The sequence below is a fragment of the Vipera berus genome (genome assembly GCF_964194415.1).
Source record: "Vipera berus genome assembly, chromosome: 1".
Classification (NCBI taxonomy): domain Eukaryota; kingdom Metazoa; phylum Chordata; class Lepidosauria; order Squamata; family Viperidae; genus Vipera; species Vipera berus.
In genome coordinates, this window is record NC_138202.1 from 133,239,424 (window position 1) to 133,264,472 (window position 25,049).

The following is a 25,049-nucleotide window of genomic DNA, read 5'->3' on the forward strand; positions in this document are numbered from 1 at the left end:
AATTGTGTTTTATAGTACTTAAGCATTCTGTGACTAACTTGAAGGGGTTCTGTGAGAAACCAAGAAGGGGAAGAAATCCACTTAGTACAGCAGTTTTTTTGCTTTTTGGTCAGGGTTTAGGGATATATTTTTTAAAAAAAACAACATACAGGTAGTTTCGACTTACAACTGTTTGTTAAAGATAGTTCAAGTTTACATCGGCCAGGGAAAAAGTGCTTTATAACTTTTATTTGCCCTTATGACCATCCCTGCAGTCACATGATTGTAATTTGGGTGCTGGAAAAGCAGCTCACATTTATGACTGTTTGCAGTATCTTGTGGTCACATGATTGAAACGTGCAACTTTTTTTTAGCTGGTTTCCAGCAAAAAAAGCATCCGTTGGAAAAGCCACATTCACTTAATGATTATTTGCTTAATGCCTATGGTAAAAATGGTCATAAAATTAGATCCAGTCACATGATGACTCAATTTTATGTCTTCCCCGACTTAAGATGGAAATTCCAGTCCCAATTGTGGTTATAAATTGAGGACTACCTGTAACACCTTTGCTGTTTGCTGGAATATTTCTAACGCAGGAAAGTGGTTTAAGTTTGGGATTGGAACATTAACTGCTATCATGTTCTCGCTCATACAAAGAATCTCAGATAAAAGCAATCACATGTCTGTATCATAAATTGTATCGATATACCCATGTTTACATATAAGAGTAAAACAGTCGAAATCTCTTTAAATGTTGTGTGCTCTACATTATACTTTCTTCCTAGCCATTTCTCAAAAGAATCAACTAGAATCCAGCAACAAATTAATCATTTCTCAGTCAAGAATGCCATGGCATTATTTTCATAGCAACATTACATCAATATAGATATAAATACTTACAAAAAAAAAAAAACCAAATGCAGTGCAATTGTTTTACTTCAAGACAGACAGGGAAAAAAGGTTCAAGTATTTAAAGCATCCTTTCAAGGCGCTCTTTAAGTTTTACATTGCACATATAAAAATAGTTTCTCTTCCTTATTTTTACAGACATGTTTCACACTAAAATTGGAGCTGTGTAACCATTTAGATTAGAAAATGAACTCCTATTCCTCATTCAAAGTATACACATTTCTCAATCCTAATATTTTATTGCTATGCTCAGGACTTTCATCCCACCCTCCTTCCCCTTTATTTAAGGCTAATCAGGGTGTGTAATATAAGTAAATTCTGTCACGACATTCTTCAGTCAGCCTTTGCATGTTGTGGAGCAGAGGTCCCCAACCTTTCCGGCTTGGCAGCCCAGCTGGGGTGGGAGGGAAGAAGGGATGGTTGGCGTGAGTGGTAGGGGCACACGCAGCTCCATTTGTGCAAGCAGCAGGCACATGTGCCTGCCATTCCTGCAAATGGAGGTTCGCACGTGAGTGCCTGCTGCTTGTGCAAGTGGAGCCGCGTGCGTGCACTCGCCCATCGCTCGCGCAGCCCGGTTCTGAATGGGCTGCGGCCCACTAGTGGGCCACAGCCCAGAGGTTGGGAATCTCTGTTCTGGAGAGAAGCCACTTAATTTTCACCATTTTCTTTCTAAAAATAAAGACTATTGTAGAAAAAATGTCATCCAACAGGCACTATTATAGATTTTCCTTTAGGAGCCACTATACTCTGCTTTGATAGAAGAGTTCTTGGGATGGGCCCCATCTAAGATTCTTATCTAGTCCCATGGTCTTGCCTGCTTCTACTGGAACATTTCACCAGAAGCTTTAGGAGCATTCCTAGTCACCATTTCTTATTAGTCACAGCTTTCGGTGAATATGAAACAACATTATGACTACATAGCATTTGCTCCCCAATCTGAGAAAAAAATAAAAATACCACAACTAGGTCCTTGAACATTTTTCATTCTCCAAGAAACTGGAATATAAAAGTTATACACTAAATTTTTATATAATGTGCAGTTTTCTGTGACACGGTAATTTAGCTGTGCCCTCTAAAAAGCATATTTAAGATCCAATAGAAGACAATATACGCAGCCGGGGTTGAACTGTGAAGTCCTTAGTGCTCCCTGTGTTGGGTTGTTTCTTTGCAGTTGTTTCATTACCTGATTAAGTACCATCATCTCTGCTAGTCAGTGAGGGGTTTGCTTTGTTTACACACAATGTATGTGTAAGAATGGTAACAGCCAGTATGTAGGACAGACAGGTAGAAAACTAGCAGAGCACATCCATGAACACCAACTAGCAATTAGAAGACATGATGAACACTCCTTAATCTCATAGAATATGGGCAAACTCAACCGTGGTTTCAACTGGGAAACTCTGAGCATCCCAGAACAATCTAAAATCCCAAAGGACCGGAGATTTCCTGCATGCCTGGCATTCAAAGCCAATTACATTTATCCACATTCAAGACAATAAAAAAGCTAAAAAGGAAGCACCCCATCCATGAACACATCCTTTCCAATAACCAACACCCGTCTTATAAGCAGGAATTAATACCAGACAAACAATAAATACCCTAATCAAGGAACCACACCCCCACAAACCCTTGTGCTCTGCTAGATAGTGCTTATAAACAGGGAGAAAACCCCATACTCTTTAGCACTGATGATGTTATCTAATCAGGTAAGGAAATGTCTGTGAACAAACAACCAAGTTTACAGAGCACCAAGAACTCCACAGTATATTTAAGCCCTTGTATTCCCTAACATAAATTTAAGGTTAACTGTTCTTTCATCCAACAGCCAAATGGGGTCGCTTGGTAATAAAATTGTATTTTTGCTACAAAGGAATCTATGCATTATCTCTAAAGGTTTCCAATTTTTATTACCTTTTCCTTAAGTATTGCGCACTACAATCCAATGGCGAAATGTGTCATCATTTCAATCTTGTTTTAAGTCAACTGGGATGGGGCAGGTATAGATTACCAACCTTTGCATGTTTCGTAACACAAGGAAAATATCTATGAAAACAATTAAATTACTCAAATTACCTGGTAAGAAACAAAGTATGTAGCCCAACCAAATTAGGTACTCAGAAATACTGTACCGTAGGTTCAACTGAGTTCAAGGAAGCTTACATCCCAGCAAGCATACTTTGTTTCTAGCCTTTGAAGAAAAAAGCCATCGAAGAATAGTTTTGCTTACTGTTAAAATGAAGATATAAACGTTTTCATTCAAATATTCTAAAAGTGCATATTGTGCAGCTGTTGAAAAGCTCTTTCATATTTTGAGCAGCAAAAGCTTCACAGAAGAAATAACTTGGGATCACCAGAGTCTACTGAGTTAACTCTGGAAGCATCTTAACACCAAAGCCAAGACGCGTTTAGTTTCGAATTCTACGCTTAATGCTGACTTGTTATTAACAGTAATGGCAACTGATTTTTATGGCTTTTGACTTAAGGAAACTGAGGTATATCTCCGTCAAAAGATGCCAAAACAAGAACCCAACTACAAAATTATATCATAGAGAATTGCACGTAATAAAAAGTTCACCCAGAAGAGTGGCAACCGAAGGCGTTAAACTACAGTGGCAAATCTGTTCCTCCAAATTTGTTATCAATCTGAAAATTAGACATTTCGATCAACACTAGCTCGTCATTGAGATAACCTTCTAAATATTGTCTCTATCTTTCTAGAAACCTTAGTCAAGACATTCCTAGTTGGACTCCTTGCAAAATGTAGACTGCCCTTCTGGGCGGCTCCTTCAAGAAGGGATTAGCTGTAGGGGACCTTTGACAAACCTTTGACACAATATGCACGCTTTAAGTCCATGCACACAGAAGAAATCCAGCTAGTAAAGGAAACAAATTCACCATCAGTAGCCATAGAGTTATTACCAGGCTGGGAGAACAGGAACACAGATCTGAAATAGAAGAAAATAGTACAAAAGACAAGATAAATAGTAATTGTACAGATGCTCTTCATGTACTCTGAAGAGCATTTAAAATATTTCCTATCTCCCACCCCTCAAAAAAGAGTCGGAAACAGAGATGTTTCACGAATTTAGGAATTAATTTATCAAATGAAAGAATGAAAAAAATCATAACCGATTATTTGTGTGAATGTGTCATAAATATTTAGAGCAATGAAGAATAGCCACAATAGTTCTTATCCTCTGCCTAAGTGATTGAAGCTTATGCCATTATTTCTGTTAAAAATCAGAAATAAATATAAATGGAGCAATTCTAAAAGTTTTATTCTGATTTTTACTTACCAATAGGTACAACTCTTGTTAAATTAGCAACTGGAGGGGGATCTTGTTCAGGTGGACAGAAATTGCAGAAATCCAAGCACGCTGGGCAAATCAGATTCCCCATATGTAGCCATCCGTTCATCTGAATGTTCACTGTGAGAATTTGTCCTGAGTGACTACACAAATATGCCATGTCCTTGACCCAAACAGTCAGTCCACGGGGAGAGCAAGAAACCTTTGGAATAAAACCAAATATGATATGTTTACAAAGTAAATTGCACAAAGAAGCTATTTTATTATAGCAGCCTCTTTTTTAAAAACCTTTCATGATGTACTTTGTTTACAATCTCATTGTGTAAAGAAAAATGCAAACTGTATTAGTACTTTCCAGACAATTACTCCTAAGAACAATGATGAACCTGCTCTATCTTTTCACCTTAGTATTAGTAGCTAGTTCTAAATTCTTACAAAGGTCTGATGATCCAAACATGTTATCTCCACATGCATTTGGTAAAAGGATTATGAAGGTTCAATGACTACGTAAATCTATGTGAGAAGAAAATCTTTTACAAATTTCTTCATCAGTAAATTGATAATTGTGTAGGTTTTTTTCCTTCAGCATTCTTAGAAAAGTCTAGTCATGTAACACTTGCCTCAGTATAGAAAACATGCAACAAATAATTAAATTAGTAATCTAATTATTTTAATATAACAGCAGTACAAAGTGCAAAATTAAATTGTGTTTCAGTTACCTGATAACACCCACTACCCCAATCAGGATAACTCAGTTTCTTTCTGCACTGTTCCATAATGAAAGCTGACTTTTGAATGAGGCAAATGGAATTTGGCCCGTATTTCTCTGCACCATAGTTTCTGAAAGGATCTGCAAAAAATAATAATAAAAAAATGAAATTTTCTGCTAAGATCTATCAGACTATAGAGACAACAAAATTATCAGATATTACTAGGACATTTACATCATAAGCAGAGCTGGCAGTAAATTATTTTCCTAACTTGTTCACCAACTTTATCATTTATTCAGTGTATATGGCTGTCCACTAGGCAGGCAACTCAGAAAAATGTGACCTTTTGAAGGCATACATGATTTAAGACTGGCGTGTAGAAAATTTAAAATCAATAGCACTGAATGGTTATTAAAACAAATATATTCCCATGGTGAGCCATATGTTCAGCATGGGCAGGCATTCCTATGTAATGATGATCGACAGCCGTTGTCATGTTCTCTGCGATGCTTGCACTAATTGATAAAACAAGTTTTAGTAAATGAGCAAGCAATGCATAAGCATTCAAGATATAAATGCATTTGTTCCAACTTCTGTTTAGAAGGCATCAAGAAGTCATACTGTTTTCTGCCGCACCTTTATATAAAAAGAATTTTAAATAACACAGATTGGTATCAGACAAATACTATTTTCAATTTATACCATCAGTGGTGCCAAAAGGCAGAAGCTCAGAAGCCTTGGTGGAGCAGTGGTCTAATGCCTCCTTAAGTAACACCAGCTGCCTGCAATTAGTGCAGGTTCGCATCCCACCAGGCTCAAGGTTGACTCAGCCTTCCATCCTTCCGAGGTAGGTAAAATGAGGACCCAGATTGTTGGGGGCAATAAGCTGACTTTGTAATAATGCCGCTTGGGGGCAGGAGGCGAAAGCCCTAATAAGCAGGCATATACATAGAATGAAGGCTATTGCTAAGCACATTGACTTGTGCTTCTTAGATTGTAAGCCACCCTGAGTCTTCGGAGAAGGGCGGGATATAAATGGGATTAAAAAAAAATGACAGAATGTGATATAACTTCAGCCCTGATGACAGAATAGCTGTTTAATCAGTATGCATATATGAATTGGGGTATATACAAAACAGGGAAAACCCATCACAAAGCATAATGCATTCTGTGCTTTTGGGGACCAGCTGTCCTCTTAGCCACCATGAAATTTCAGCATAGCTGCTTCCCATAAAAAATAGACTCGTTCGATTCTGTGCACAGAGCAGAATACCTGATTGCCTCTTCCAATTCAGGTCACCCAAATCCAGATATTCTACCCACATAACAGCTCATGCATGGACAATTTTGCCCTTCCCCACTTATGGAATGGTTAGGACAGGGTGAAGGTGTGGGCAAAGCAGTGCTGGATAGAAGAACACCTCTGCCAAATCCTAAACATTTCAAAAGCAGTACTGGTAAAATAAATCTCAAGTAATATTTCAGGGAAGGGAAAAATATTAAAATAGTAGGTCCCCTAAAGATCTATGCAGCCACCATGCACTGACCATAAAACACGACTGTTACAATTCAAATAGCATATATATTTGAAGTTCTTGCTGTCTTGTAGCTCTAAGGCTTCCTTCAGGGTGACCTGGGATCACCTAGGATTTTGTGTTAAATTTTAGTCAAACTTAAGCTGCTGGATATGATCAAAGGTGGAATCAAGTAAAAAACCGACTGACCTGGTTGGTTTTCCAGTATCCGACAATCTGAACTGCGCTGAAATTCACCGCTTAAGTGCCAGCTAAATTCTTGACTAAAAGGGCAGTAGTCAGCAATTTCAACCGATCCACCATAATAAGGCAAATCTTTTGGCAACACCCCATTCAGACTATCAAAATACTGTAAAGAAAAAAAACTTATAAGGACAAGGAAAAGTTAAATTACAGTAACAACATTTCTTTATTACTAATGGAGATATTATATTCACCTGCAGTGGTTTCAAATTAAACTAGCTAATACATTGTAACTGCAATTGTTACTAGAATTAAATCTGTCTAGGGATATGCTTTTTGATAGTAACCGCTGTTGACAAATACATTGTATTCTGACTTTAAATATGCAATTAAAAAAATACAAAAGAGAACAAAAACATTTAAAAATGTAATATACAGCCAACAAATACATTGTTATACTACCAAAAAAAAACAACAAAAAAAAAAAACAAAGGAACAAACAAGTTCCCCAAGAAGTAATATATTGAATTGACATATGTATTTAACATTATATCAAATTACATATAAAATTTTCTCTATTTTTATAAAATAGTGTGCAATCTATGCCAAAGGAAAACATATTGTCATATTTTGATTAGTAAAATCTTTTTAGTAATTATTTATGTTGTGACACATAAGCTTGTGCTGTTGCACTGCGCTTAGAAAGTGACATAATTTGTTTATCATCTCATTAACACGTTTTCAAGAAAAATATCAAGAGTATAACATTAAATTTATGTACAGTAGTACAGTGTGATATTATTTTACAATACTGTACGGTGCTCCTGTTCAGTTTGCCCAGTCTGTAACTGTATGCCTGCTTATTGTGAAAAACATCTAGAACTATGCTAATTTCAGCAATAATAGTTTTATCAAGGATATTACATTTGTGTTTCCCCTCTGGCAGGGAGGTGCAGCCTGAGACTTATAGATTAGAAATAGCCCCAGAGCATGGAGACTTCACTGCTGAAATGCAAAATATCCAATTTAAAAGTGTTTTCTAAAGCTAAAGAGGAATGAGGTTTGAAATAAAGGTTCCCTATTCCATTTTTTTTACTTTAAAACCCTTAAAATTGGCCCAAATTAAGCATGTAATATTGAAATCTAAATGGTAATATTGATAAAAAAAATCTTTTCTCTATTAAAAGCTATCTAAATAACAGATTATTAACTTTAAACACACTATACAAATAACAGTGTATTGAAACAACATGATGTACTAAGATTTATAACAACATAACAAATGGGGGGAGGGGAGAAGAAATATTTCTACCTCTTCCAGTAATATTGTTGTGCCACCCAATGACCTGCCAGAGCCCTCGAAAAGTTTGAGAAACTGAGCTACCTATCCCTGATCATATATTCCATTAAATCATGTATTGTTTAGTTAGGGTTTGTTGAAGAAGAATGAAAAAGTGGATTCCTTTCACAGGATAAGTCAAACCTAACGAAGTGCAAAATGGTTTAGCACAGACACGTCAAACTTGCGACGTCACGTGATGTCGTGCAACGTATCGGGACCGTTTTGCCATTGCCGGCAATGGGGTGGGCACGGCTTCTGCGTGACGCATCCGGCCCACGGGCAAGCAGTTTGACACCCCTAGTTTAGCACAATGTGAGAATTCAGCCAAATGCTGTATATAATTCTAATCATGCTCGGTAACTCCTACCTTACCTCCCTCTATTGCTGTTGAAGCTGCAAGAATGCTTCCACAGCTGGCTGACCTTTAGATATGATTAACTTCTACTTAAGATGCAGTTTAGCTTTAATAAGATTAAAAGCTAATGGATGATATACGTTTGGTGGAGAGGTTAAGACATCAGGCTAGAAAACTGGGAGACAATGACTTCTAATCTTGCCTTCGGCACAAAGCCAGCTGGACAAACGTGAGCCTGTCCCTCTCTCTTTCAGGCCTAACAAGGCGGCTGTGGCAAACCCTTCTGAAAATCCTGGCCAAGAGTATTTCAGGGACTTACTTAGGCAGCATACATATATATTCAAATGTTTAACTCAATATTATGATGCTTGTAAACTGTTACTTTACTCAGTATGTTTCATTTTTTGGATTTTTTTTTCTCTTTTTCATCTTTTAAAAGAACAGTATTTTTTTTAAAAAAAGAATGCATTGAATTTAACTTCATTGCCCATGAATAAGATTCAGCTGTTTTCCTTCAAATATAATTACCGTATATACTTGAGTATAAGCCGACTCGAATATAAGCCGAGACCCCTAATTTTACCCCCCAAAAATGGGAAAAGTTAGTGACTCGAGTATAAGCCGAGGCTGGGAAATGCAGCAGCTCACCTTATGCTCCTCTCCAGAGATCTTCCCTCAGCAGCGGCCGGCAAAGTAGCTCGCACGCGAAACAAGCCCGGCAGAGGAGCCGGAGCGGCGAGCAGAGGCGCCCGGCCCAGATCCTGCAAGGCCCGGCCGAGACACGCCCCCAGCAGCGGAGCTGCTCCGGCTCCTCTGCCGGGCTTGTTTTGCATGTGAGCTACTTTGCCTGACGCTGAGAAGACCCGCTTGGGCACTCGGGTTGGTGTCAGTCTCCGCAGGCCCTTCTCGTTTCCAGGAACATCAAGCGCGCTTGGCTCCCCACCCCCACGGCAGGGCAGGGCAGGGCAGAGACTTGCTCGCCCTTCTGACGGCCCTGAAGAGAAACGAAGGGCTTGCAAACTCCCCGCGAGAAGCTGGGCGAAGCGCGCGGCTGGGCGAGTGTGTGCCTGCGCGCGTATTTACGAAAGAAACGCTCCGAGAGTTCTTCTTTCTCCGCCCCCTTGGGGGGAACTCTAGCGACTGCTGTAGCCGCGCTTCTCTTCTCGGCTCCGAAAATAGGGATTTCTACTCTCTCTCTCTCTCTCTCTCCCCTCCCCACCCCGCATTCTCCTGCCTCTTCGATTGCGACAATAAAAGGGCGAAGGGTGCGCTGGTTTCTTCCTCCTTCCTCCCCCCCTCCCCTCCCCTCCCCGATTGTCAGGTGAGGCAGCTGGAGGTCTGGCCGGGAGATTGTAGCCGTTTTGAAACGCCGCGTCTTGAAACGCCCGATCAGCTGATTTTCGGGTGGAAGAGCCGCAGCTTGAATCTGTTTGCATCTGCCTGAATTAGACCGAAACGGCCTGAATTTGACCAGAGTTGCTTTGTAATGGCTGGAGGAACTGCAGAGGAGGTCTTGCCGGGAGATTGTGGCCGTTTTGAAACGCCGCGGCTTGAAACGCCCGATCAGCTGATTTTCGGGGCGGAAAGAGCCACGGCTTGAATCTGCTTGTATTTGTTTGAACTTAACCAGAAACGGCTCGTAATGGCTGGAGGAACTGCGGAGGGAGTGAATGCTCCAGCCTGGAATATTTGGAAAGGCTGGGGGAACCGGATGAACTGCAGCTTAAGCGACTGTTGCCGGAGGAGCCATGGCTTGAAACGCCCCAGTTTTGGGGCAGCGTTTGCTTGTTCCGGGTAGAAAAAACGCTGTCGACCTGGCATCTTTTGCGGGGAGGGGTGAGGTGGGGTGGGGTGGGGTGGAGGAAGCAGTTTGCGAAGCAGCCGAAATGGGGGTGTCAAGCCCTACGGGGACCAGGGGAGCACTTCCAACAATGCCCGCGCAGCACCGAAGGCCCATTGGCGCCCGCACCCCCCAACTGTTCGGCGGGCGAATGCCAGACCCGCTGCCGCACTTACAGCTGATCGGCGGCCGGAGGAGATTGCGAGCGGCTGCGGAGGTTCCGCGCCGGCACAAACAGCTAATTGGCGGCTGAAGGAGACTGCGAGCGGCTGCAGAGGTTCCGCGGCCGCATCAACAGCTGATCGGCGGCCGGAGGAGATTGTGGACGGGCGCAGAGGGTCCGCGTCAGCACAGACAGCTGATCGGCGGCTGAAGGAGACTGCGAGCGGCTGCGGAGGTTCCGCGCCGGCACAAACAGCTAATCGGCGGCTGAAGGAGACTGCGAGCGGCTGCAGAGGTTCCGCGGCCGCATCAACAGCTGATCGGCGGCCGGAGGAGATTGTGGACGGGCGCAGAGGGTCCGCGTCAGCACAGACAGCTGATCGGCGGCTGAAGGAGACTGCGAGCGGCTGCGGAGGTTCCGCGCCGGCACAAACAGCTAAGGGGCAGCCGGGGACGTCTACCGGTGGTCACGCAGCGCGATCAACTGAGCGGCAGCTAGAAACAGCCGCCGACGGTCGCACGGGCCTCACGGGACTTTTCGGGTCCGATGGCGGCTTGGAGAGTGTGGGTGGCTGCTTCGCAGACCTTGCATGCCGCTACAACCGCCAGGTCTGCGAAGCAGCCACCCACACTCTCCAAGCCGCCATTGTGACGCGGACCCTCTGCGCCCGTCCACAATCTCCTCCGGCCGCCGATCAGCTGTTGATGCAGCCGCGGAACCTCTGCAGCCGCTCGCAGTCTCCTTCAGCGCCGATTAGCTGTTTGTGCCGGCGCGGAACCTCCGCAGCCGCTCGCAATCTCCTCCGGCCACCGATCAGCTGTCTGTGCTGACGCGGACCCTCTGCGCCCGTCCACAATCTCCTCCGGCCGCCGATCAGCTGTTGATGCGGCCGCGGAACCTCCGCAGCCGCTCGCAATCTCCTCCGCCCGCCGATCAGCTGTAAGTGCGGCAGCGGGTCTGGCGTTCGCCCGCCGAACAGTTGGGGGGTGCGGGTGCCAATGGGCCTTCGATGCTGCGCGGGCATTGTTGGAAGTGCTCCCCTGGTCCCCGTAGGGCTTGACACCCCCATTTCGGCTGCTTCGCAAACTGCTTCCTCCACCCCACCCCACCCCACCTCACCCCTCCCCGCAAAAGATGCCGGGGTCGACAGCGTTTTTTCTACCCGGAACAAGCAAACACGCAGGCAACCCTGCACTATTCAGCTCAGTGAAGTCACGCTTGAAACGGCTTGAAATGCCCGATCAGCTGATTTTCGGGGCGGAAAGCATGCGGTGTTGTTGTGGTTTTTTTTCCTCCCCCCGAAAGTGAACGGCAGCTTTCCGTACTAGTGTATTTGTACTGCCGCGAGTGACAACTGACAAAGCTTGCCGGTGTGATCTTGATTTTGGAACTGATGAAGTCTGTTAACTAATTGATTGGCACTCCGGTCGCTCATCGCCGTGAAACTAGACCTTGTTTTTGGGTTTGTTTTTTTTACTTTGGGCTGATCAAATGGAATAAATGGAATAAATAAAAACACTGGCATGTCAAGACACCAGCACAAAGACCAAGGTACAAGCAGCTCTCCTTCAGTCATTATTGAAACATTTGATCAGCCCAACTTCTTCTTCTTATTATTATTATTATTAAATCTGTTTTTTAACCAAGCGTGACTTCACTGAGCTGAATAGTGCAGGGTTGCCTGCGTGTTTGCTTGTTCCGGGTAGAAAAAACGCTGTCGACCCCGGCATCTTTTGCGGGGAGGGGTGGGGTGGGGTGGGGTGGGGTGGAGGAAGCAGTTTGCGAAGCAGCCGAAATGGGGGTATATAGAGGATGGGAGGTTCCCACCGAGAGAGCCAGCAGAGTTGTTGTCGAAGCACGTCACACGCCTTTCCAACCACCAGAGAAGGGAGGAATAAGAAAGAAACACACACACACACACACACACACACCCACCAGGAAATCGAGGAAGCTTGCGTAAGATCTGAAGGAGACACGATCGTGGGAAAGGCACCGAGCGTGCCGTGGAAAAAAAAGAAAGGGTGGACTTGGGCTCGGCTGGTTTCACAACGGGAAATGGGAAATCCCCGCAAAAGATGCCGGGGTCGACAGCGTTTTTTCTACCCGGAACAAGCAAACGCTGCCCCAAAACTGGGGCGTTTCAAGCCATGGCTCCTCCGGCAACAGTCGCTTAAGCTGCAGTTCATCCGGTTCCCCCAGCCTTTCCAAATATTCCAGGCTGGAGCATTCACTCCCTCCGCAGTTCCTCCAGCCATTACGAGCCGTTTCTGGTTAAGTTCAAACAAATACAAGCAGATTCAAGCCGTGGCTCTTTCCGCCCCGAAAATCAGCTGATCGGGCGTTTCAAGCCGCGGCGTTTCAAAACGGCCACAATCTCCCGGCAAGACCTCCTCTGCAGTTCCTCCAGCCATTACAAAGCAACTCTGGTCAAATTCAGGCCGTTTCGGTCTAATTCAGGCAGATGCAAACAGATTCAAGCTGCGGCTCTTCCACCCGAAAATCAGCTGATCGGGCGTTTCAAGACGCGGCGTTTCAAAACGGCTACAATCTCCCGGCCAGACCTCCAGCTGCCTCACCTGACAATCGGGGAGGGGAGGGGAGGGGGGGAGGAAGGAGGAAGAAACCAGCGCACCCTTCGCCCTTTTATTGTCGCAATCGAAGAGGCAGGAGAATGCGGGGTGGGGAGGGGAGAGAGAGAGAGAGAGAGAGTAGAAATCCCTATTTTCGGAGCCGAGAAGAGAAGCGCGGCTACAGCAGTCGCTAGAGTTCCCCCCAAGGGGGCGGAGAAAGAAGAACTCTCGGAGCGTTTCTTTCGTAAATACGCGCGCAGGCACACACTCGCCCAGCCGCGCGCTTCGCCCAGCTTCTCGCGGGGAGTTTGCAAGCCCTTCGTTTCTCTTCAGGGCCGTCAGAAGGGCGAGCAAGTCTCTGCCCTGCCCTGCCCTGCCGTGGGGGTGGGGAGCCAAGCGCGCTTGATGTTCCTGGAAACGAGAAGGGCCTGCGGAGACTGACACCAACCCGAGTGCCCAAGCGGGTCTTCTCAGCGTCAGGCAAAGTAGCTCACATGCAAAACAAGCCCGGCAGAGGAGCCGGAGCAGCTCCGCTGCTGGGGGCGTGTCTCGGCCGGGCCTTGCAGGATCTGGGCCGGGCGCCTCTGCTCGCCGCTCCGGCTCCTCTGCCGGGCTTGTTTCCCATGTGATTCCGGGCCAGGTGCTGCTGAGGGCGAGCAGAGGCGCCCGGGCGACCCCAGCAGCGTCAGGCAAAGTAGCTCGGCCGCGCGCAAGTCCTCGGTAAGTTCTTTTTTTTTTTGTTGACTGGAGTATAAGCCGAAGTGGATTTTTTCAGCCCAAAAAGTGGGCTGAAAAATTCGGCTTATACTCAAGTATATACGGTATGCAGATTTCAGTTCCTTTTAAGTTCAAAAGAAGTAAGTTGGATTCATTAAAAAACACTGATCTAAATCTAAACCCTTTTTTTTGCTATGCTGAAAGAGTAGCCAAGAGGCAGGGATGGTGAAGATAAAAGATGCCATCATAATATTATTAGAAGACAAAGGATGTCCTTATAATATTAAACCTGGATTCACACAAACACGTTGAATGAGGATACATGGCTTTTCACACTGTTTAAACCTAATCAATATAGTTTATAACAGGAGATGGTTATGATCTTCTTAGGACTTACTATTATCTTTTTTCTTCCTGCTCTTTAAAGCAACAAGGTATCTCTCTAGGATGTTTTATTTCCTATTTGGGGGATTTAGGTAGTTTTAAGAGGCAAAATGGTTATCTTAAGTCTTGCAGAACCTTAAAGCATCTATCTTGCCTCCTAACCCTTCCCCACTTGACAGAATCAGTGCAACTATGAGTATACAGAAGAGCACTAGGGATGCTTTAAGCCTTTGCAAGACATGAGGAAATGATAAAACCAAAGTACCTATTACCTAATACAATCCTGGCATAGCGCATTGAGGGAATACCGCCTTTGGCTTAACACCGCTTCTGAATAAGGTTATTAATTCAGAAGAATGAGACATGTTTTTGTTTCATGCGTCATATAACATACCTGATATTCCTGAGGCAACTGTTGAGAGAATTTCTGTAAATTGCACACTGCTACTGCTCTTTGGTCCTGCCTGCATGTTAATTGTAATGGATTACTTCTCAGAGTGTCACAATATGGGGCTACTGGTTCTTTTCTTAAGATTAAAAACAGAACAGCAGTTAACATATTACGTATATATATGTGTGTGTGTATATATATATACATACTTCGGTGTGTTAATAAACACTACTTATTATTCACAACAGTTAATTTGTAAGGACAATTTCAGGGCCATCACTGAACATGCAGCGCACATATATTATGCTTACATTCTCCGTTGCTGATTGATCCAAAACTTGCAGCTTTTCATCACAAAGTCGCAGCCTTTTCCTCGGCCCCATTCTAGTTTTTCTGCCAAACTATAATTGGCTTGATACCAGCTGCAAAAATAACAAGTGGAAATGGTTCTTTAGAGTCCAACTTTCTGAACTATTAACAACAAAGAATCAAATGACCAACATTAGTTTGTCTGGTTTTTTGAGCTATGAACCAGAGTTGCCAACCCCTGGGTCTGTGGCCGGGGGCTGGGCTGCAGCCCGTTCAGAAGAGGCCACGGAAGTGGTGGGTGAGCACGCGTGTGCGTGAGGTTGCATGGTCTGCTGAGCTGGAAAGGTTGCTGTAATTTAGAAAGCACTACACTATTGTCTAAGGAATACTGTGTAAGTACAATGTATCTTTTTTACCCAGTGTCTTCCATTAATGCCAGAGTAATCCGGGAGAAGACCCTGTTCTGTGTTTGTGATCCAGTCATTGCTTCATTCTGGAATTAACCAACATCAATAATGGTTAGCCGCAGCAAAGCAAGCAAACAGAAAAATAGCCTGCATTTCATGGGAAGCACACTACTTTTGCCAATAGTGAAAACATATTTCATTACTTTAACAACCACAGTGAAATTAGGAGTTACTCTTGGGATGTCAGGGAGCTATCTATAAATTACATTCATGATTATTTTCTTATAATAAGAAATAGAACAATAGGGTAACTAAATGGAAGAATGGAGAATCTAAATTTACTGTAATTGCTACCATGAATTATAAAATATAAATGAACCTTCATTTCTGGCATGGTATCTTGACAAAGATATCTGCGTCTTTCCTTTGCATACTAAACAACCAATTTTGTATTATTTACAGTCTAATATAGAATTCTTCTCTACCACCTTCAAAATAAAGGAATTAACTAAGTCCAGGTATGTAGGAAAAGAGTACAATATATTCTCTGGTGGCTTTTAGTTTTCAGCTAATGATTTATACCTATATTCACTCTGGCTGTGTTGATCAATAAAAAGATCATTCTAAACATCCTTGAGTTTCTCTATTACTACTTGCTAAAGACAAAACCAGTTGAGATTCCACAGGATAACTTTTGTATTGAAACAATGCTATGTATATCTATATATTAATTGACTACTAACCTCTAATAATCGTTTCTCCCAGTGATTAAGCTCTGTACCTATGCCTCCTTGATTTTCCAGTTCCATTCCTTCTAAATTTGGACAGTCAAAGTGTTTTCTTGCTTCCTTCTTTAGAAAGGTATTAGACAAATCTCAGCATTGTTTATTTCAAAATAACACCTACTTCATTTTACACATAAGGTTTACATGATATATAAAATGATACTTTATCTAGGAAAGATTTTTTAATGAGAGAACCCTAAGATGCTTTCATACTTCAGTGACGTCAAGAAATTTCATTTAAAATTAATAGCACTTGGAAACCAGCAAAAGGGTAAGTACTTCTGTGACATATCATGCAACCTCAACCCTTGCAGTACATTATTATGGAGCATTAGCAATGATTCATTTTTTTTAAATCATTACATATTTTAGAGAGCGGGGAAAAACACAAAATATTTTAATAATTTAAACACAGTTGAAGACTTCAAGAATTCCCCATAAAGTGGAAGAAGAAGCAATAGTATGGTACCCAGCATTGGAAGTGGAAGAATTTTCCCAGAACCGTTTTCAGACATAACAGTGTGTGGCAATTTAGATATTACTGAATTTAACTCCCAGGAGCCCTAGGCAGCAGAGTACGATAAGGGATAGTAGCCGAACTAAATTAGCAACACCTAAAAGACTGGGAAAGGTTGAGGGCAAGAGAAGAATGGAACAAAAGAGAATGAGGTGGCTAGATGGAGTCACTGAAGCAATAGGCGTGAGCTTAAATGGACTCCAGAAGATGGTAGAGGACAGGAAGGCCTGGAGGAACGTTGTCGCGATGGGTCAGACACGACTTCGCAATTAACAACAACAAAAGACTGATAAATTTGCTTGTTCTGCTTTAGAAAATTGAGGGGGGCAGAATATTGAGGCATTAATGTTCTTTCACATCCTATGGCAGTGTTTGAAGGGCACTGGAGTTTGGAGAATATGCAACTATAGATATATTTCCTGGTTTATCTTCTCTTGTCAGTCAGAGGACCCACTAACTTAACAGGAATTGGTGTGCAAGCTAAACTGGTTTGGGGAGTAAACTGACAATATGAGGAAACATTTTTGTCAGCAGGGCTGAATCTTAACATGTTGAACATGGCTTCCATTTTTATTTGCCACTAAGGGTCTAAACAACCAGATCAGATTTTTGTGAAAGAAAATAAAAATAATACTTACAACTACCTTAGGAGTTACCAAAAGGAATACATTATGAGGCAAAATGTTATTATCCCGCACATCCCATAATCTTACAGCTTTACGTATAACTTTATCACTCCACTGATACACACCAAGGCTGAAAGGAAGACAATTCAGTTGTTACAACTGGGAACCAGGATCAGTTCTTAATATGATCAATAAGCTGAGTCTCAACTATTGAATATGAGTAAAGTAGCTATTGTATCTTCAAGACAACTGACTTCCAATGCAATTACCACTGAAAACTAGGAAGTAATTATGCAATTTGCATAAAAAACTGTGTTTAATCATGCCCACAAGTACTGTTCAGTGAAATCAGTTTTGTAAAAACTGCAAAGATCAGTATATACCTTTCATTAAATAGTGGCAATCCATTTGCATATCTAGGAGTCAAAGGATTTCCATCATCATCACGATAAAATGCAAAAAGTCCAGCGGAGAAACCCTTAAATAGAACCCCAAAAGTAGTTTACCTTATGTTTATTTAACCCACAACAAGTTCTGATAGAAAATTGCTAGGAAAAGAGGAAGAAAGATACAAACCCACATCAAGGTTGCCTTCAATTGGGATCGCTAATAGCACCACTAATGACATGACTACTAAACAAGACGTCACATGACTGCACTAAATTTAAAATCCAATTTTTGGCACTATCATTAAATGAATCATCAGTCGTAGTCCTTAAATGAGAACTTCACACGATCACAATTTGCAACTTTACTAATAGCTTTTTTATTGCCTCTGTTGGTTGGACGCTGACTCTGAAGCATGCAAATGGCAATCACACGACTTATGACGCTGCAGTAGTCCTAAGTGTGAGGATCAGTCATAAATTTACGTTTTCAGCATTGTTGTAACTTTGAATGGTCACTAAATAGGGTAGTCATTAAGTAAGGATTACCTGTATATGAAATATTCACAAAAACACAACCATCACAAAAATTTTAGCATAGCATAGCATCAAGATAATATGACTAATATGCTAAATTCCAAAGCAAGCATTAGGGCAATGCCTTATTTAGCCGATCTCAAAGACAAGGCATTGAAAAAAACGGTGAAGGAGAAAAGGTATAAAGACCAGCTAGGGAATTGGAGAGGACCAAAAATACTAACAATATTGAAGCTTACATGTTTATAAACAGTCTTGATTTGCACCCTTTTCCTGTGGTGAACTACTACCATCTTTTCTTCTTTGTCTTTTAATATTGTGCCTTCTATAGACATTTAGAGATTGTGATCTTGTATACTTTAGAGGTTTTTTTGAGCCCTACTACATATTTTTATAATTTTTTAAAGAAATTTTTCTTCAGGATTTTAAAAAAACATAGCATCAAATACCAGCTCTTACCAAAGCATGAATGATTTCATGTTTCACTGTAGACAACATGCCAATAAACTCCTGTGGTTGACTTGAAATCATATTTGGACACAGATTAGCATATCCTGCAATTGGTCTGGAAAAATGGTGATACGTTATACAAAATGAGGAACTTAAAAATGTCAAGCTTCATTATTACATGTAAATTCTTTGTATTATCATAGTCTACAAATGTCCTATGTACAAAAATGTCCCTGCACTAACCTTTTCTTGTGCAAATATTAAATCTGTCAGATGTAAACTCAGAAAAGGGAAAAATGTTCTCTCTCAATTAGTGGTACTTATGCACGGACAACTATAGTACCTGTACAGATTTATCTATGGACTTTCCTATCAAATATCCATTTTTTCCCCTTAAGCTCACTTTTTACTGTGCTGAGAAAAAACTCAATACTAGTCATATAACCAGCAACAAAGGCTATACAGAATATCTAGGATTTTCTCAGCTACGGACACAGCCTATGATCCCGAGATGACAACTCTTAGGTAAAACATTTCTCTCCTCAGACTACAGATCTTTAATAATTAATGTGTTAATGTCATGTATTTCCTCAAGAAGCTTTAAATAGTTTTCACACATTCATTTCTGATTTATTTTTCTCATAACGACTCAATGAAGTCCAAGTAGGAGACCACAATCATATCACTGGGCCTCAAACGTTTTGGTCTGTGGGAGTCTTTAAATATTGACATGATATTGTTACTTTTGCAACAGAGTAACCATAAGTAAATTGAGCTTATGGGATATATAATGCTACCTGAATATAGCCTCGCCTTGCAGGATACTCCTTATCACTTTTGTCTTTTCTAGGCAGATAAGCGTATTTCTAAACAAAGACTGTGTTGCAGCCAACTATTATGTATACAGTATCCATCTGAGGGCCAGCAGTTTCTGGGAATAAAAATTGGTCTACCTTTTTGTTAAAATGTTTTTTTAAAATGTTTTGAAAAAAACACCTTGGGATAGGAAGCATGAAAGATACCACGGGAGACTCTGCAGGCCAACTCCCCTCCTCCCTCCTCCCTCCTCCAGAGCACCACAAGGGGAATCACTGTGGCATTAAATTATAAAATGTGGCTTCCTATGTAAGCCGTTTAGACCATTGCAGGGATATCATTCTCCTATTATTCTAACATGGGGAAAAACTCAGCCAGCAGGACTCACTTGGAATCCTGTTTCCTGCTGCTCTCTTCACTGAAATTCTGTGTGACCTTTCCTGCAGTGTAATCACAGAACAATGCATTATCAACTGAAGATCAGCAGGGAAGAAGTGATTGTGGTAGGATATTTATGTCTTTGACTCTTTGGCCCACCCTTCCCTCTCTCACTGCTTAAAACTGAATGCATGCAGATAAATCTTCACTGGAAATACTTGAGGTCTGTGGCTCCCCACAGTCCACCTCCTGAGCCAAACTTTCTGAGATTGGGAAACAATGACTTTAGAAAAAAAGAGCCAGTTGTGAAAACTAGTTGTGCCGTCTAATGACAGATCATTCACTATACTTGCCCCTTGGGAGAAATCTGGTCAAACCCTGGATGATAAATAAGCCTTTTCAGAACATTTCATCAGATTAGTTAAAGTTAGCTTGGAGATTACCTGTCCATATCTGCTTCTAGCTGACAATATGCTGCGTATGCGATGATGTTTTCTTGGCCACATCTTTCAGTAGTCAGAGCACTAATGTACAGTATAAAATCAGCATCTCGAACGCCTTCCTGGTCTGCTTTGCCAACAGTTTGACAATTCCGTCCATTTGTATTACATACCCTACATTGCTAAGACATTACATTTCAAGAAATCAGGGTCATATAGTCTTCAAATATTTCCTTATTTAAATTATAGTCTGCCTTTATGACTTTTATAAATAACTCAAGGTGAGGAATGTACCTTCCTGTTCCTATTTTCCCCACCCTATCAGGTGGGTTGGGCGGAGAGCAAGAGAGGCTGGCCCGAAGTCACCCAGGAGGGTTTCATGCCTAAGGAGGGACTAGAAGTCATGGTTTGCTGGCTTCTAACCCGATGGTTTCACCACTAGACCAAACTGGTTTCTCTCTTTTAACTCTGAAATGTACACATTTCCTACTTTCCTTTCTTAGGCTGAAGAAACATTTGAATTAAGATTCTATACTAATTATTTTTAAGGTTTTATACTACTGCTTGTGGCACAGAAAAAGAGTTTGATAGCTTTCAAAATATTCTAGAGAGCAACATTTCCAAATTCTAAAAGAGCTTTGAAAGGACCCAAAGTTCATAAAGAAATCTGAAAAAGAAGGAATACAATATTCAAATACAGATTTATCGCATTTTTTTTCTAGGTTTCTGGGGTTTTTTGTAAAAAGAAAGCTTAAAATGTTTCAGATGTCATAACACAGCTGTCTTCCTTTTGTAAGAGTAAATTGCCATATTACAGATGATTAAAGTGCATCAGGCAAATCAAATTGATATAGGTGCTTTAGCATTTCTTTAGCAAGTTTTGCCAATAGAAGGAAATGTGGTGACTACTATATTTGCATATTTTGTTGGCATAAATATTCCTGTGTGATTTGATTTACAAATCATAAAATAAGTCTGAGTTACCTGCAGATGTTCTTCAGGGACTATAACTGGCCCACACTTGGTATGTTCTGCACAGGCTTCTCGACAGTATCTGTGAGGATCATCCTTCTTCCTTAAATACTGGTTTGTTACACACTGTCTTCAATTAAATCATAATCACATATTTGTGACTGAAATGAATTCACATAACAGTCACACACAAAACAATACTCTAACTGTAAAAGCTATTAAGCATTGCCAAAATGTTAAGCTGCTTATTAAAACTGAGCTGCTGTCTTCGAGAGATGAAAAATAATATGCTGACATATGGAATGTACTTGTAAAAATAGATCTCACTGATTCTCCTTATAATTGCTGAAAAATATACATACCTACTTAACAACACAGTACCCATGGGTTTCCGAACTTGAAATGCCTTCTCTAAATAAGAAATAGCTTGTGGGAAAAGTTTGTTCTAAACAAAAGAAAAATAAAACAATAAAAAATTGACACTTTTAAAAAAAAATCCTTCTAAAGATTTAATTCAAAACTGTAATAACTTTCTAATCATATTTTCACAGCCATAAACTCAATAGAAAAAGATAGCTTTATTTAAAAAGTTAGAGTAACCCCTTGCCAATCCCAAGGGTTACGTTCTTGAAAACTGTCATAGTTGGATAATTTGTAGTTGGTAAACTTAAGATCTTAGGAATGGGAAACAATTCCACCTTCCAACCTCCGTTCATTCCGCCGGGACCTGAAGACCTGGCTCTTCGAGCTCTCTGGCCCAGGCTGAGAATTTTTTAATCTTAATTTTAACTGGGTTTTAATTTTCTCAGGGTCCTATTTAATCTTTTTTAATTTGTTTTAACATTTGTATTGACTTTCTTTTAAATGCCCTGTAAACCGCCCTGAGTCCTTCGGGAAAGGGCGGTATATAAATCTAAATAAATAAAATAAAATAAATAAAAGACCTCAAAGATATTATGTCACAACTATAATAAAGTAAAATAGTAAAACCAGAAAACAAGAAGGAATTATAAAAAACACACCAATAATCCAGAAAAGCATACTGTATGCTTTAGAACACTGGCACTTCTGAAAAGATTATTCCTTTACTGATGTTATTTTTTTATGCTGAATCTACTACAAGTGGACAGTTGAGGCACAGATTCTGGTGTTGAAATAAAAGTTTTGAAAAATGAATAGCTGCCTATCTACTTTTGTTCATCAGCCAAACTAGTTGCATGCTGCAAATATGTAAGGGCTGAACCTGATGATGTGGGAATTCACTTCCTTAATCTGGCAGAAAAGGTCTGATTATTTCATTGAACTCTGGTCAATTTCATGCTGTAAAAATTAGACCATTTCTTCAAACTTTCAAACTAACCTACTAGGTTCCATCTAACATCTGAGTTAAAATGAAATCAGCCATACACCTCTGATAAGAACTTTTGCATCCATTATGTATCATCTCAGATGGATGTTTCATGACTTTACAAATAGTCAAATTTTGGAGAGTTGTTCAGGAAAAATTCCTACAGACACTGACACTTGCATATGATAAACTTACAGATGGCAAGAGGTTACTGTATTTATATTATCTATAGAATCAAACTTTTTTGTGGGGAAGGGAACTTCAGAAGAATTCCTAAAAGTTCTTTTTAATGTTAGATTCAGCTCTGGGATAGAAATAAATTAATCCTAACATATAGTGAATTTTGCTAAATCTGGACTTAAACAAAATGGAATTTGCATAAGTGAGGTGTAAAGAAAGAAAATGAGAAAATAAGAGCCTGTATCTTATTGCTGACATGTTAATCATGATTAAGGAAATATAAATCTGTGCTTCATTAGAGTGACCTAATCCATGCATTGTTTTAAACCAAAAACAAAGAAACCACATTATGATTTAGCATTATGGTAAATTATATCTGCCCTAATTTCCTCGTACAATTATAGATATTAGGCAAATTAGAATGCAACCTTGAAAGTGTACATCACACAGACCTTTAGCTTAGAATAATTAATTTCATGTAAGAAAACAGAATGCAAGAAGTAAATTACCTTTATAAGGTGTTTTTTTTCAGGGAGCAATCTATGAATAGAGAGAGCAGTTAGACATTTTTTAATCTTCATAAAACACTGTTACTACACAAATTACTTCAGTTCCTATAAAGTCAGCTGAGTCCCATTCCCTTTCCCTTTCCTACTGGTTACCATTTGTTTTAGTTACTTGTTCAAACAGGGAAACTGAAAGCTATTCCTGTTAACAATAATAATTTTGGAAGGTTGTTATTATACTTACTCTTCAACACTTCTGTCATATACAGTCTTAATTCTTAGTTGTTCATTAATGTTTCTTTTCATAACGCGATTTTCTTTAAGATAAACTTTGTAAATAACCTGTTTGGAGAATAGGTTCATTTAATAAAAGTGCTTTTGTAACTAAACTTTTACAAATCTTAAAATCTATCATGTTTACATCTGAACTGAAGCATAGATACAGTACAACTGATTTGTGTTCAGTTCCTAATAATCTCAGTGAGTCTTATTCCTCAATAACATTTGAGGAATATAGAAAGGTAAAAATATTTAATATGATAGATTGTATGTAAAGGCTTTATTTTATTATTTGTTGTGCATCCTGAATCTTCTATTATTTTATTTTATATTATTCACCACAAGTATATAGGCAACGTTTCTGAAACAGATCTATGAACCATTTTCACATTTACAATTTTGAAGTTACTTGCCAAGTTTCTAAAAGGCATTCTTTTTATTTTCAAAATATTTTTCTCTGAAACGCCTGCAAAATGTTCAGAACCATAACCTGGCAAATAAAAAGCATACTGGTGATTCAGAATCCGACAATGAAAACTACTAAAGATGTAACGGGGCTAACTTTCAGGTAAACTGGCTTGGGATTATTCCTTCAACAAGCAATTTACCAAGGACTGCACTGATTTAGAATAAACAGTTAAAAACACTGTTTCTGCCTTTTCTTTCGCAACCCATTATGTATCACGAACCCGGAAACGCTGTTTTGAAATGTGGCTGTACTTCTGTTAGTGACTTCCTCCCCCCAACCGCCCAATTTGACTCAATAATCTGTTATTCGGTCAGCTAAATCACAGATACGATGGAAGCAACTCTGAACATTGCTACACTTAAACGAGCAAGCAAAAAAAACCCATATAAAAATGGAATGTATGACTTAAGCACCGCAGTTCAGCCCATCTTTTCCCTTCTTCGGACTATTTTGCCTCCCTCTATCCCCAGGATCCTCACCTCCCTGGCACTGGGGATGTGGTGGTGACAGAAGGGAGAGGCGATGTTAAAGGCGGGAGCTTGAGCCAGCAAAAGCAGCTCAGCCAAAAGAAGGAAAGCTGAGAACGGGCTGGTAAAAAGGAAAACTTCCCCGGCCGCCGAGGCGGCCGCCATCTTAGCCTCCTTCTTCCCGAGTCCCGTATCACCAAGGTGTCGGGAGCCGGAGCCAAAGAGTGCAGCTTCTAACAGCCAATGGGAAATCACGGAATTACGGTAGAATTAATCCTATTGGTCACACCTCGACACAGAGAGGCGGAGATAGAAGGAGCAGGGCTTCTAGGGTGCGCGAAGAAAGGCCAGGGTTAAGAGCCACGTCACGTGCACTCCTGCTGTCGATCAGATTGCAGGCGGTATCTGTCGATCTGTTCCATTGAACTGCCCTGAATGGGACAGGCAGAGATTCAGTAGCAAATGCACACAGGAAACCGTTGCTATGCAGGGCAGTTATGTAGTTTCTCACTTACAATGGACTTTTCAGTACAAATTAGTGTAGTTAAATGAAGATTACCTGTAGCTTGGAGCCAAATGATGTAGGCAGGGCTTTAAAAACTAACACCAAGAGTTGAACTATATTCGTAAGCCTATTGGGAATGAAGATATTATACATCTGTAGCAGCTCTCATCCACAGCATGGAAGCCACTGCATTCTGCACCTATTCTAGCCTCTGAATGGTCTTCAAAGCAGTCCCATCTAAAGTGTATTGCAGTAGTACATTCTGTTTTGACTGCCTTAATCATA

General features: G+C 40.9%; 1 protein-coding gene across 2 annotated transcripts; it reads right to left on the reverse strand.

Annotated features, from left to right (window-relative positions):
• Positions 1 to 24,439, reverse strand: LMLN (leishmanolysin like peptidase). 2 transcript variants are annotated; one of them, XM_081327949.1, is made up of 17 exons: positions 24,272 to 24,439; positions 23,289 to 23,386; positions 23,048 to 23,078; positions 21,373 to 21,455; positions 21,023 to 21,140; positions 20,042 to 20,220; positions 18,414 to 18,519; positions 17,415 to 17,509; positions 17,044 to 17,161; positions 15,847 to 15,954; positions 15,113 to 15,189; positions 14,699 to 14,809; positions 14,391 to 14,523; positions 6,632 to 6,791; positions 4,917 to 5,047; positions 4,186 to 4,399; positions 1 to 3,834 (listed from the first exon to the last, which is right to left on the reverse strand). In XM_081327949.1, exons 1-17 carry the CDS (start codon positions 24,422 to 24,424, stop codon positions 3,734 to 3,736), a joined length of 2,016 nt encoding a protein of 671 aa, XP_081184075.1. In that variant the 5' UTR covers positions 24,425 to 24,439; the 3' UTR covers positions 1 to 3,733. The 2 variants fall into 2 exon arrangements, with proteins under 2 accessions (XP_081184075.1, XP_081184074.1); XM_081327948.1 differs by lacking the exons at positions 17,044 to 17,161; positions 17,415 to 17,509.
• Positions 24,440 to 25,049: the final 610 nt, after the last annotated feature.

What these genes read in the sequence shown, in the direction of transcription:
- LMLN (XM_081327949.1), bottom strand. Translation starts at nt 24,424, where the DNA reads ATGGCGGCCGCCTCGGCGGCCGGGGAAGTTTTCCTTTTTACCAGCCCG. An exon ending in CTAGAAGCAGATATGGACAG is followed by an intron (nt 18,520 to 20,041) that starts GTAATCTCCAAG and finishes CCATTTTTCCAG; the next exon opens with ACCAATTGCAGGATATGCTA. An exon ending in GGGGTAGTGGGTGTTATCAG is followed by an intron (nt 4,400 to 4,916) that starts GTAACTGAAACA and finishes TTTATTCCAAAG; the next exon opens with GTTTCTTGCTCTCCCCGTGG.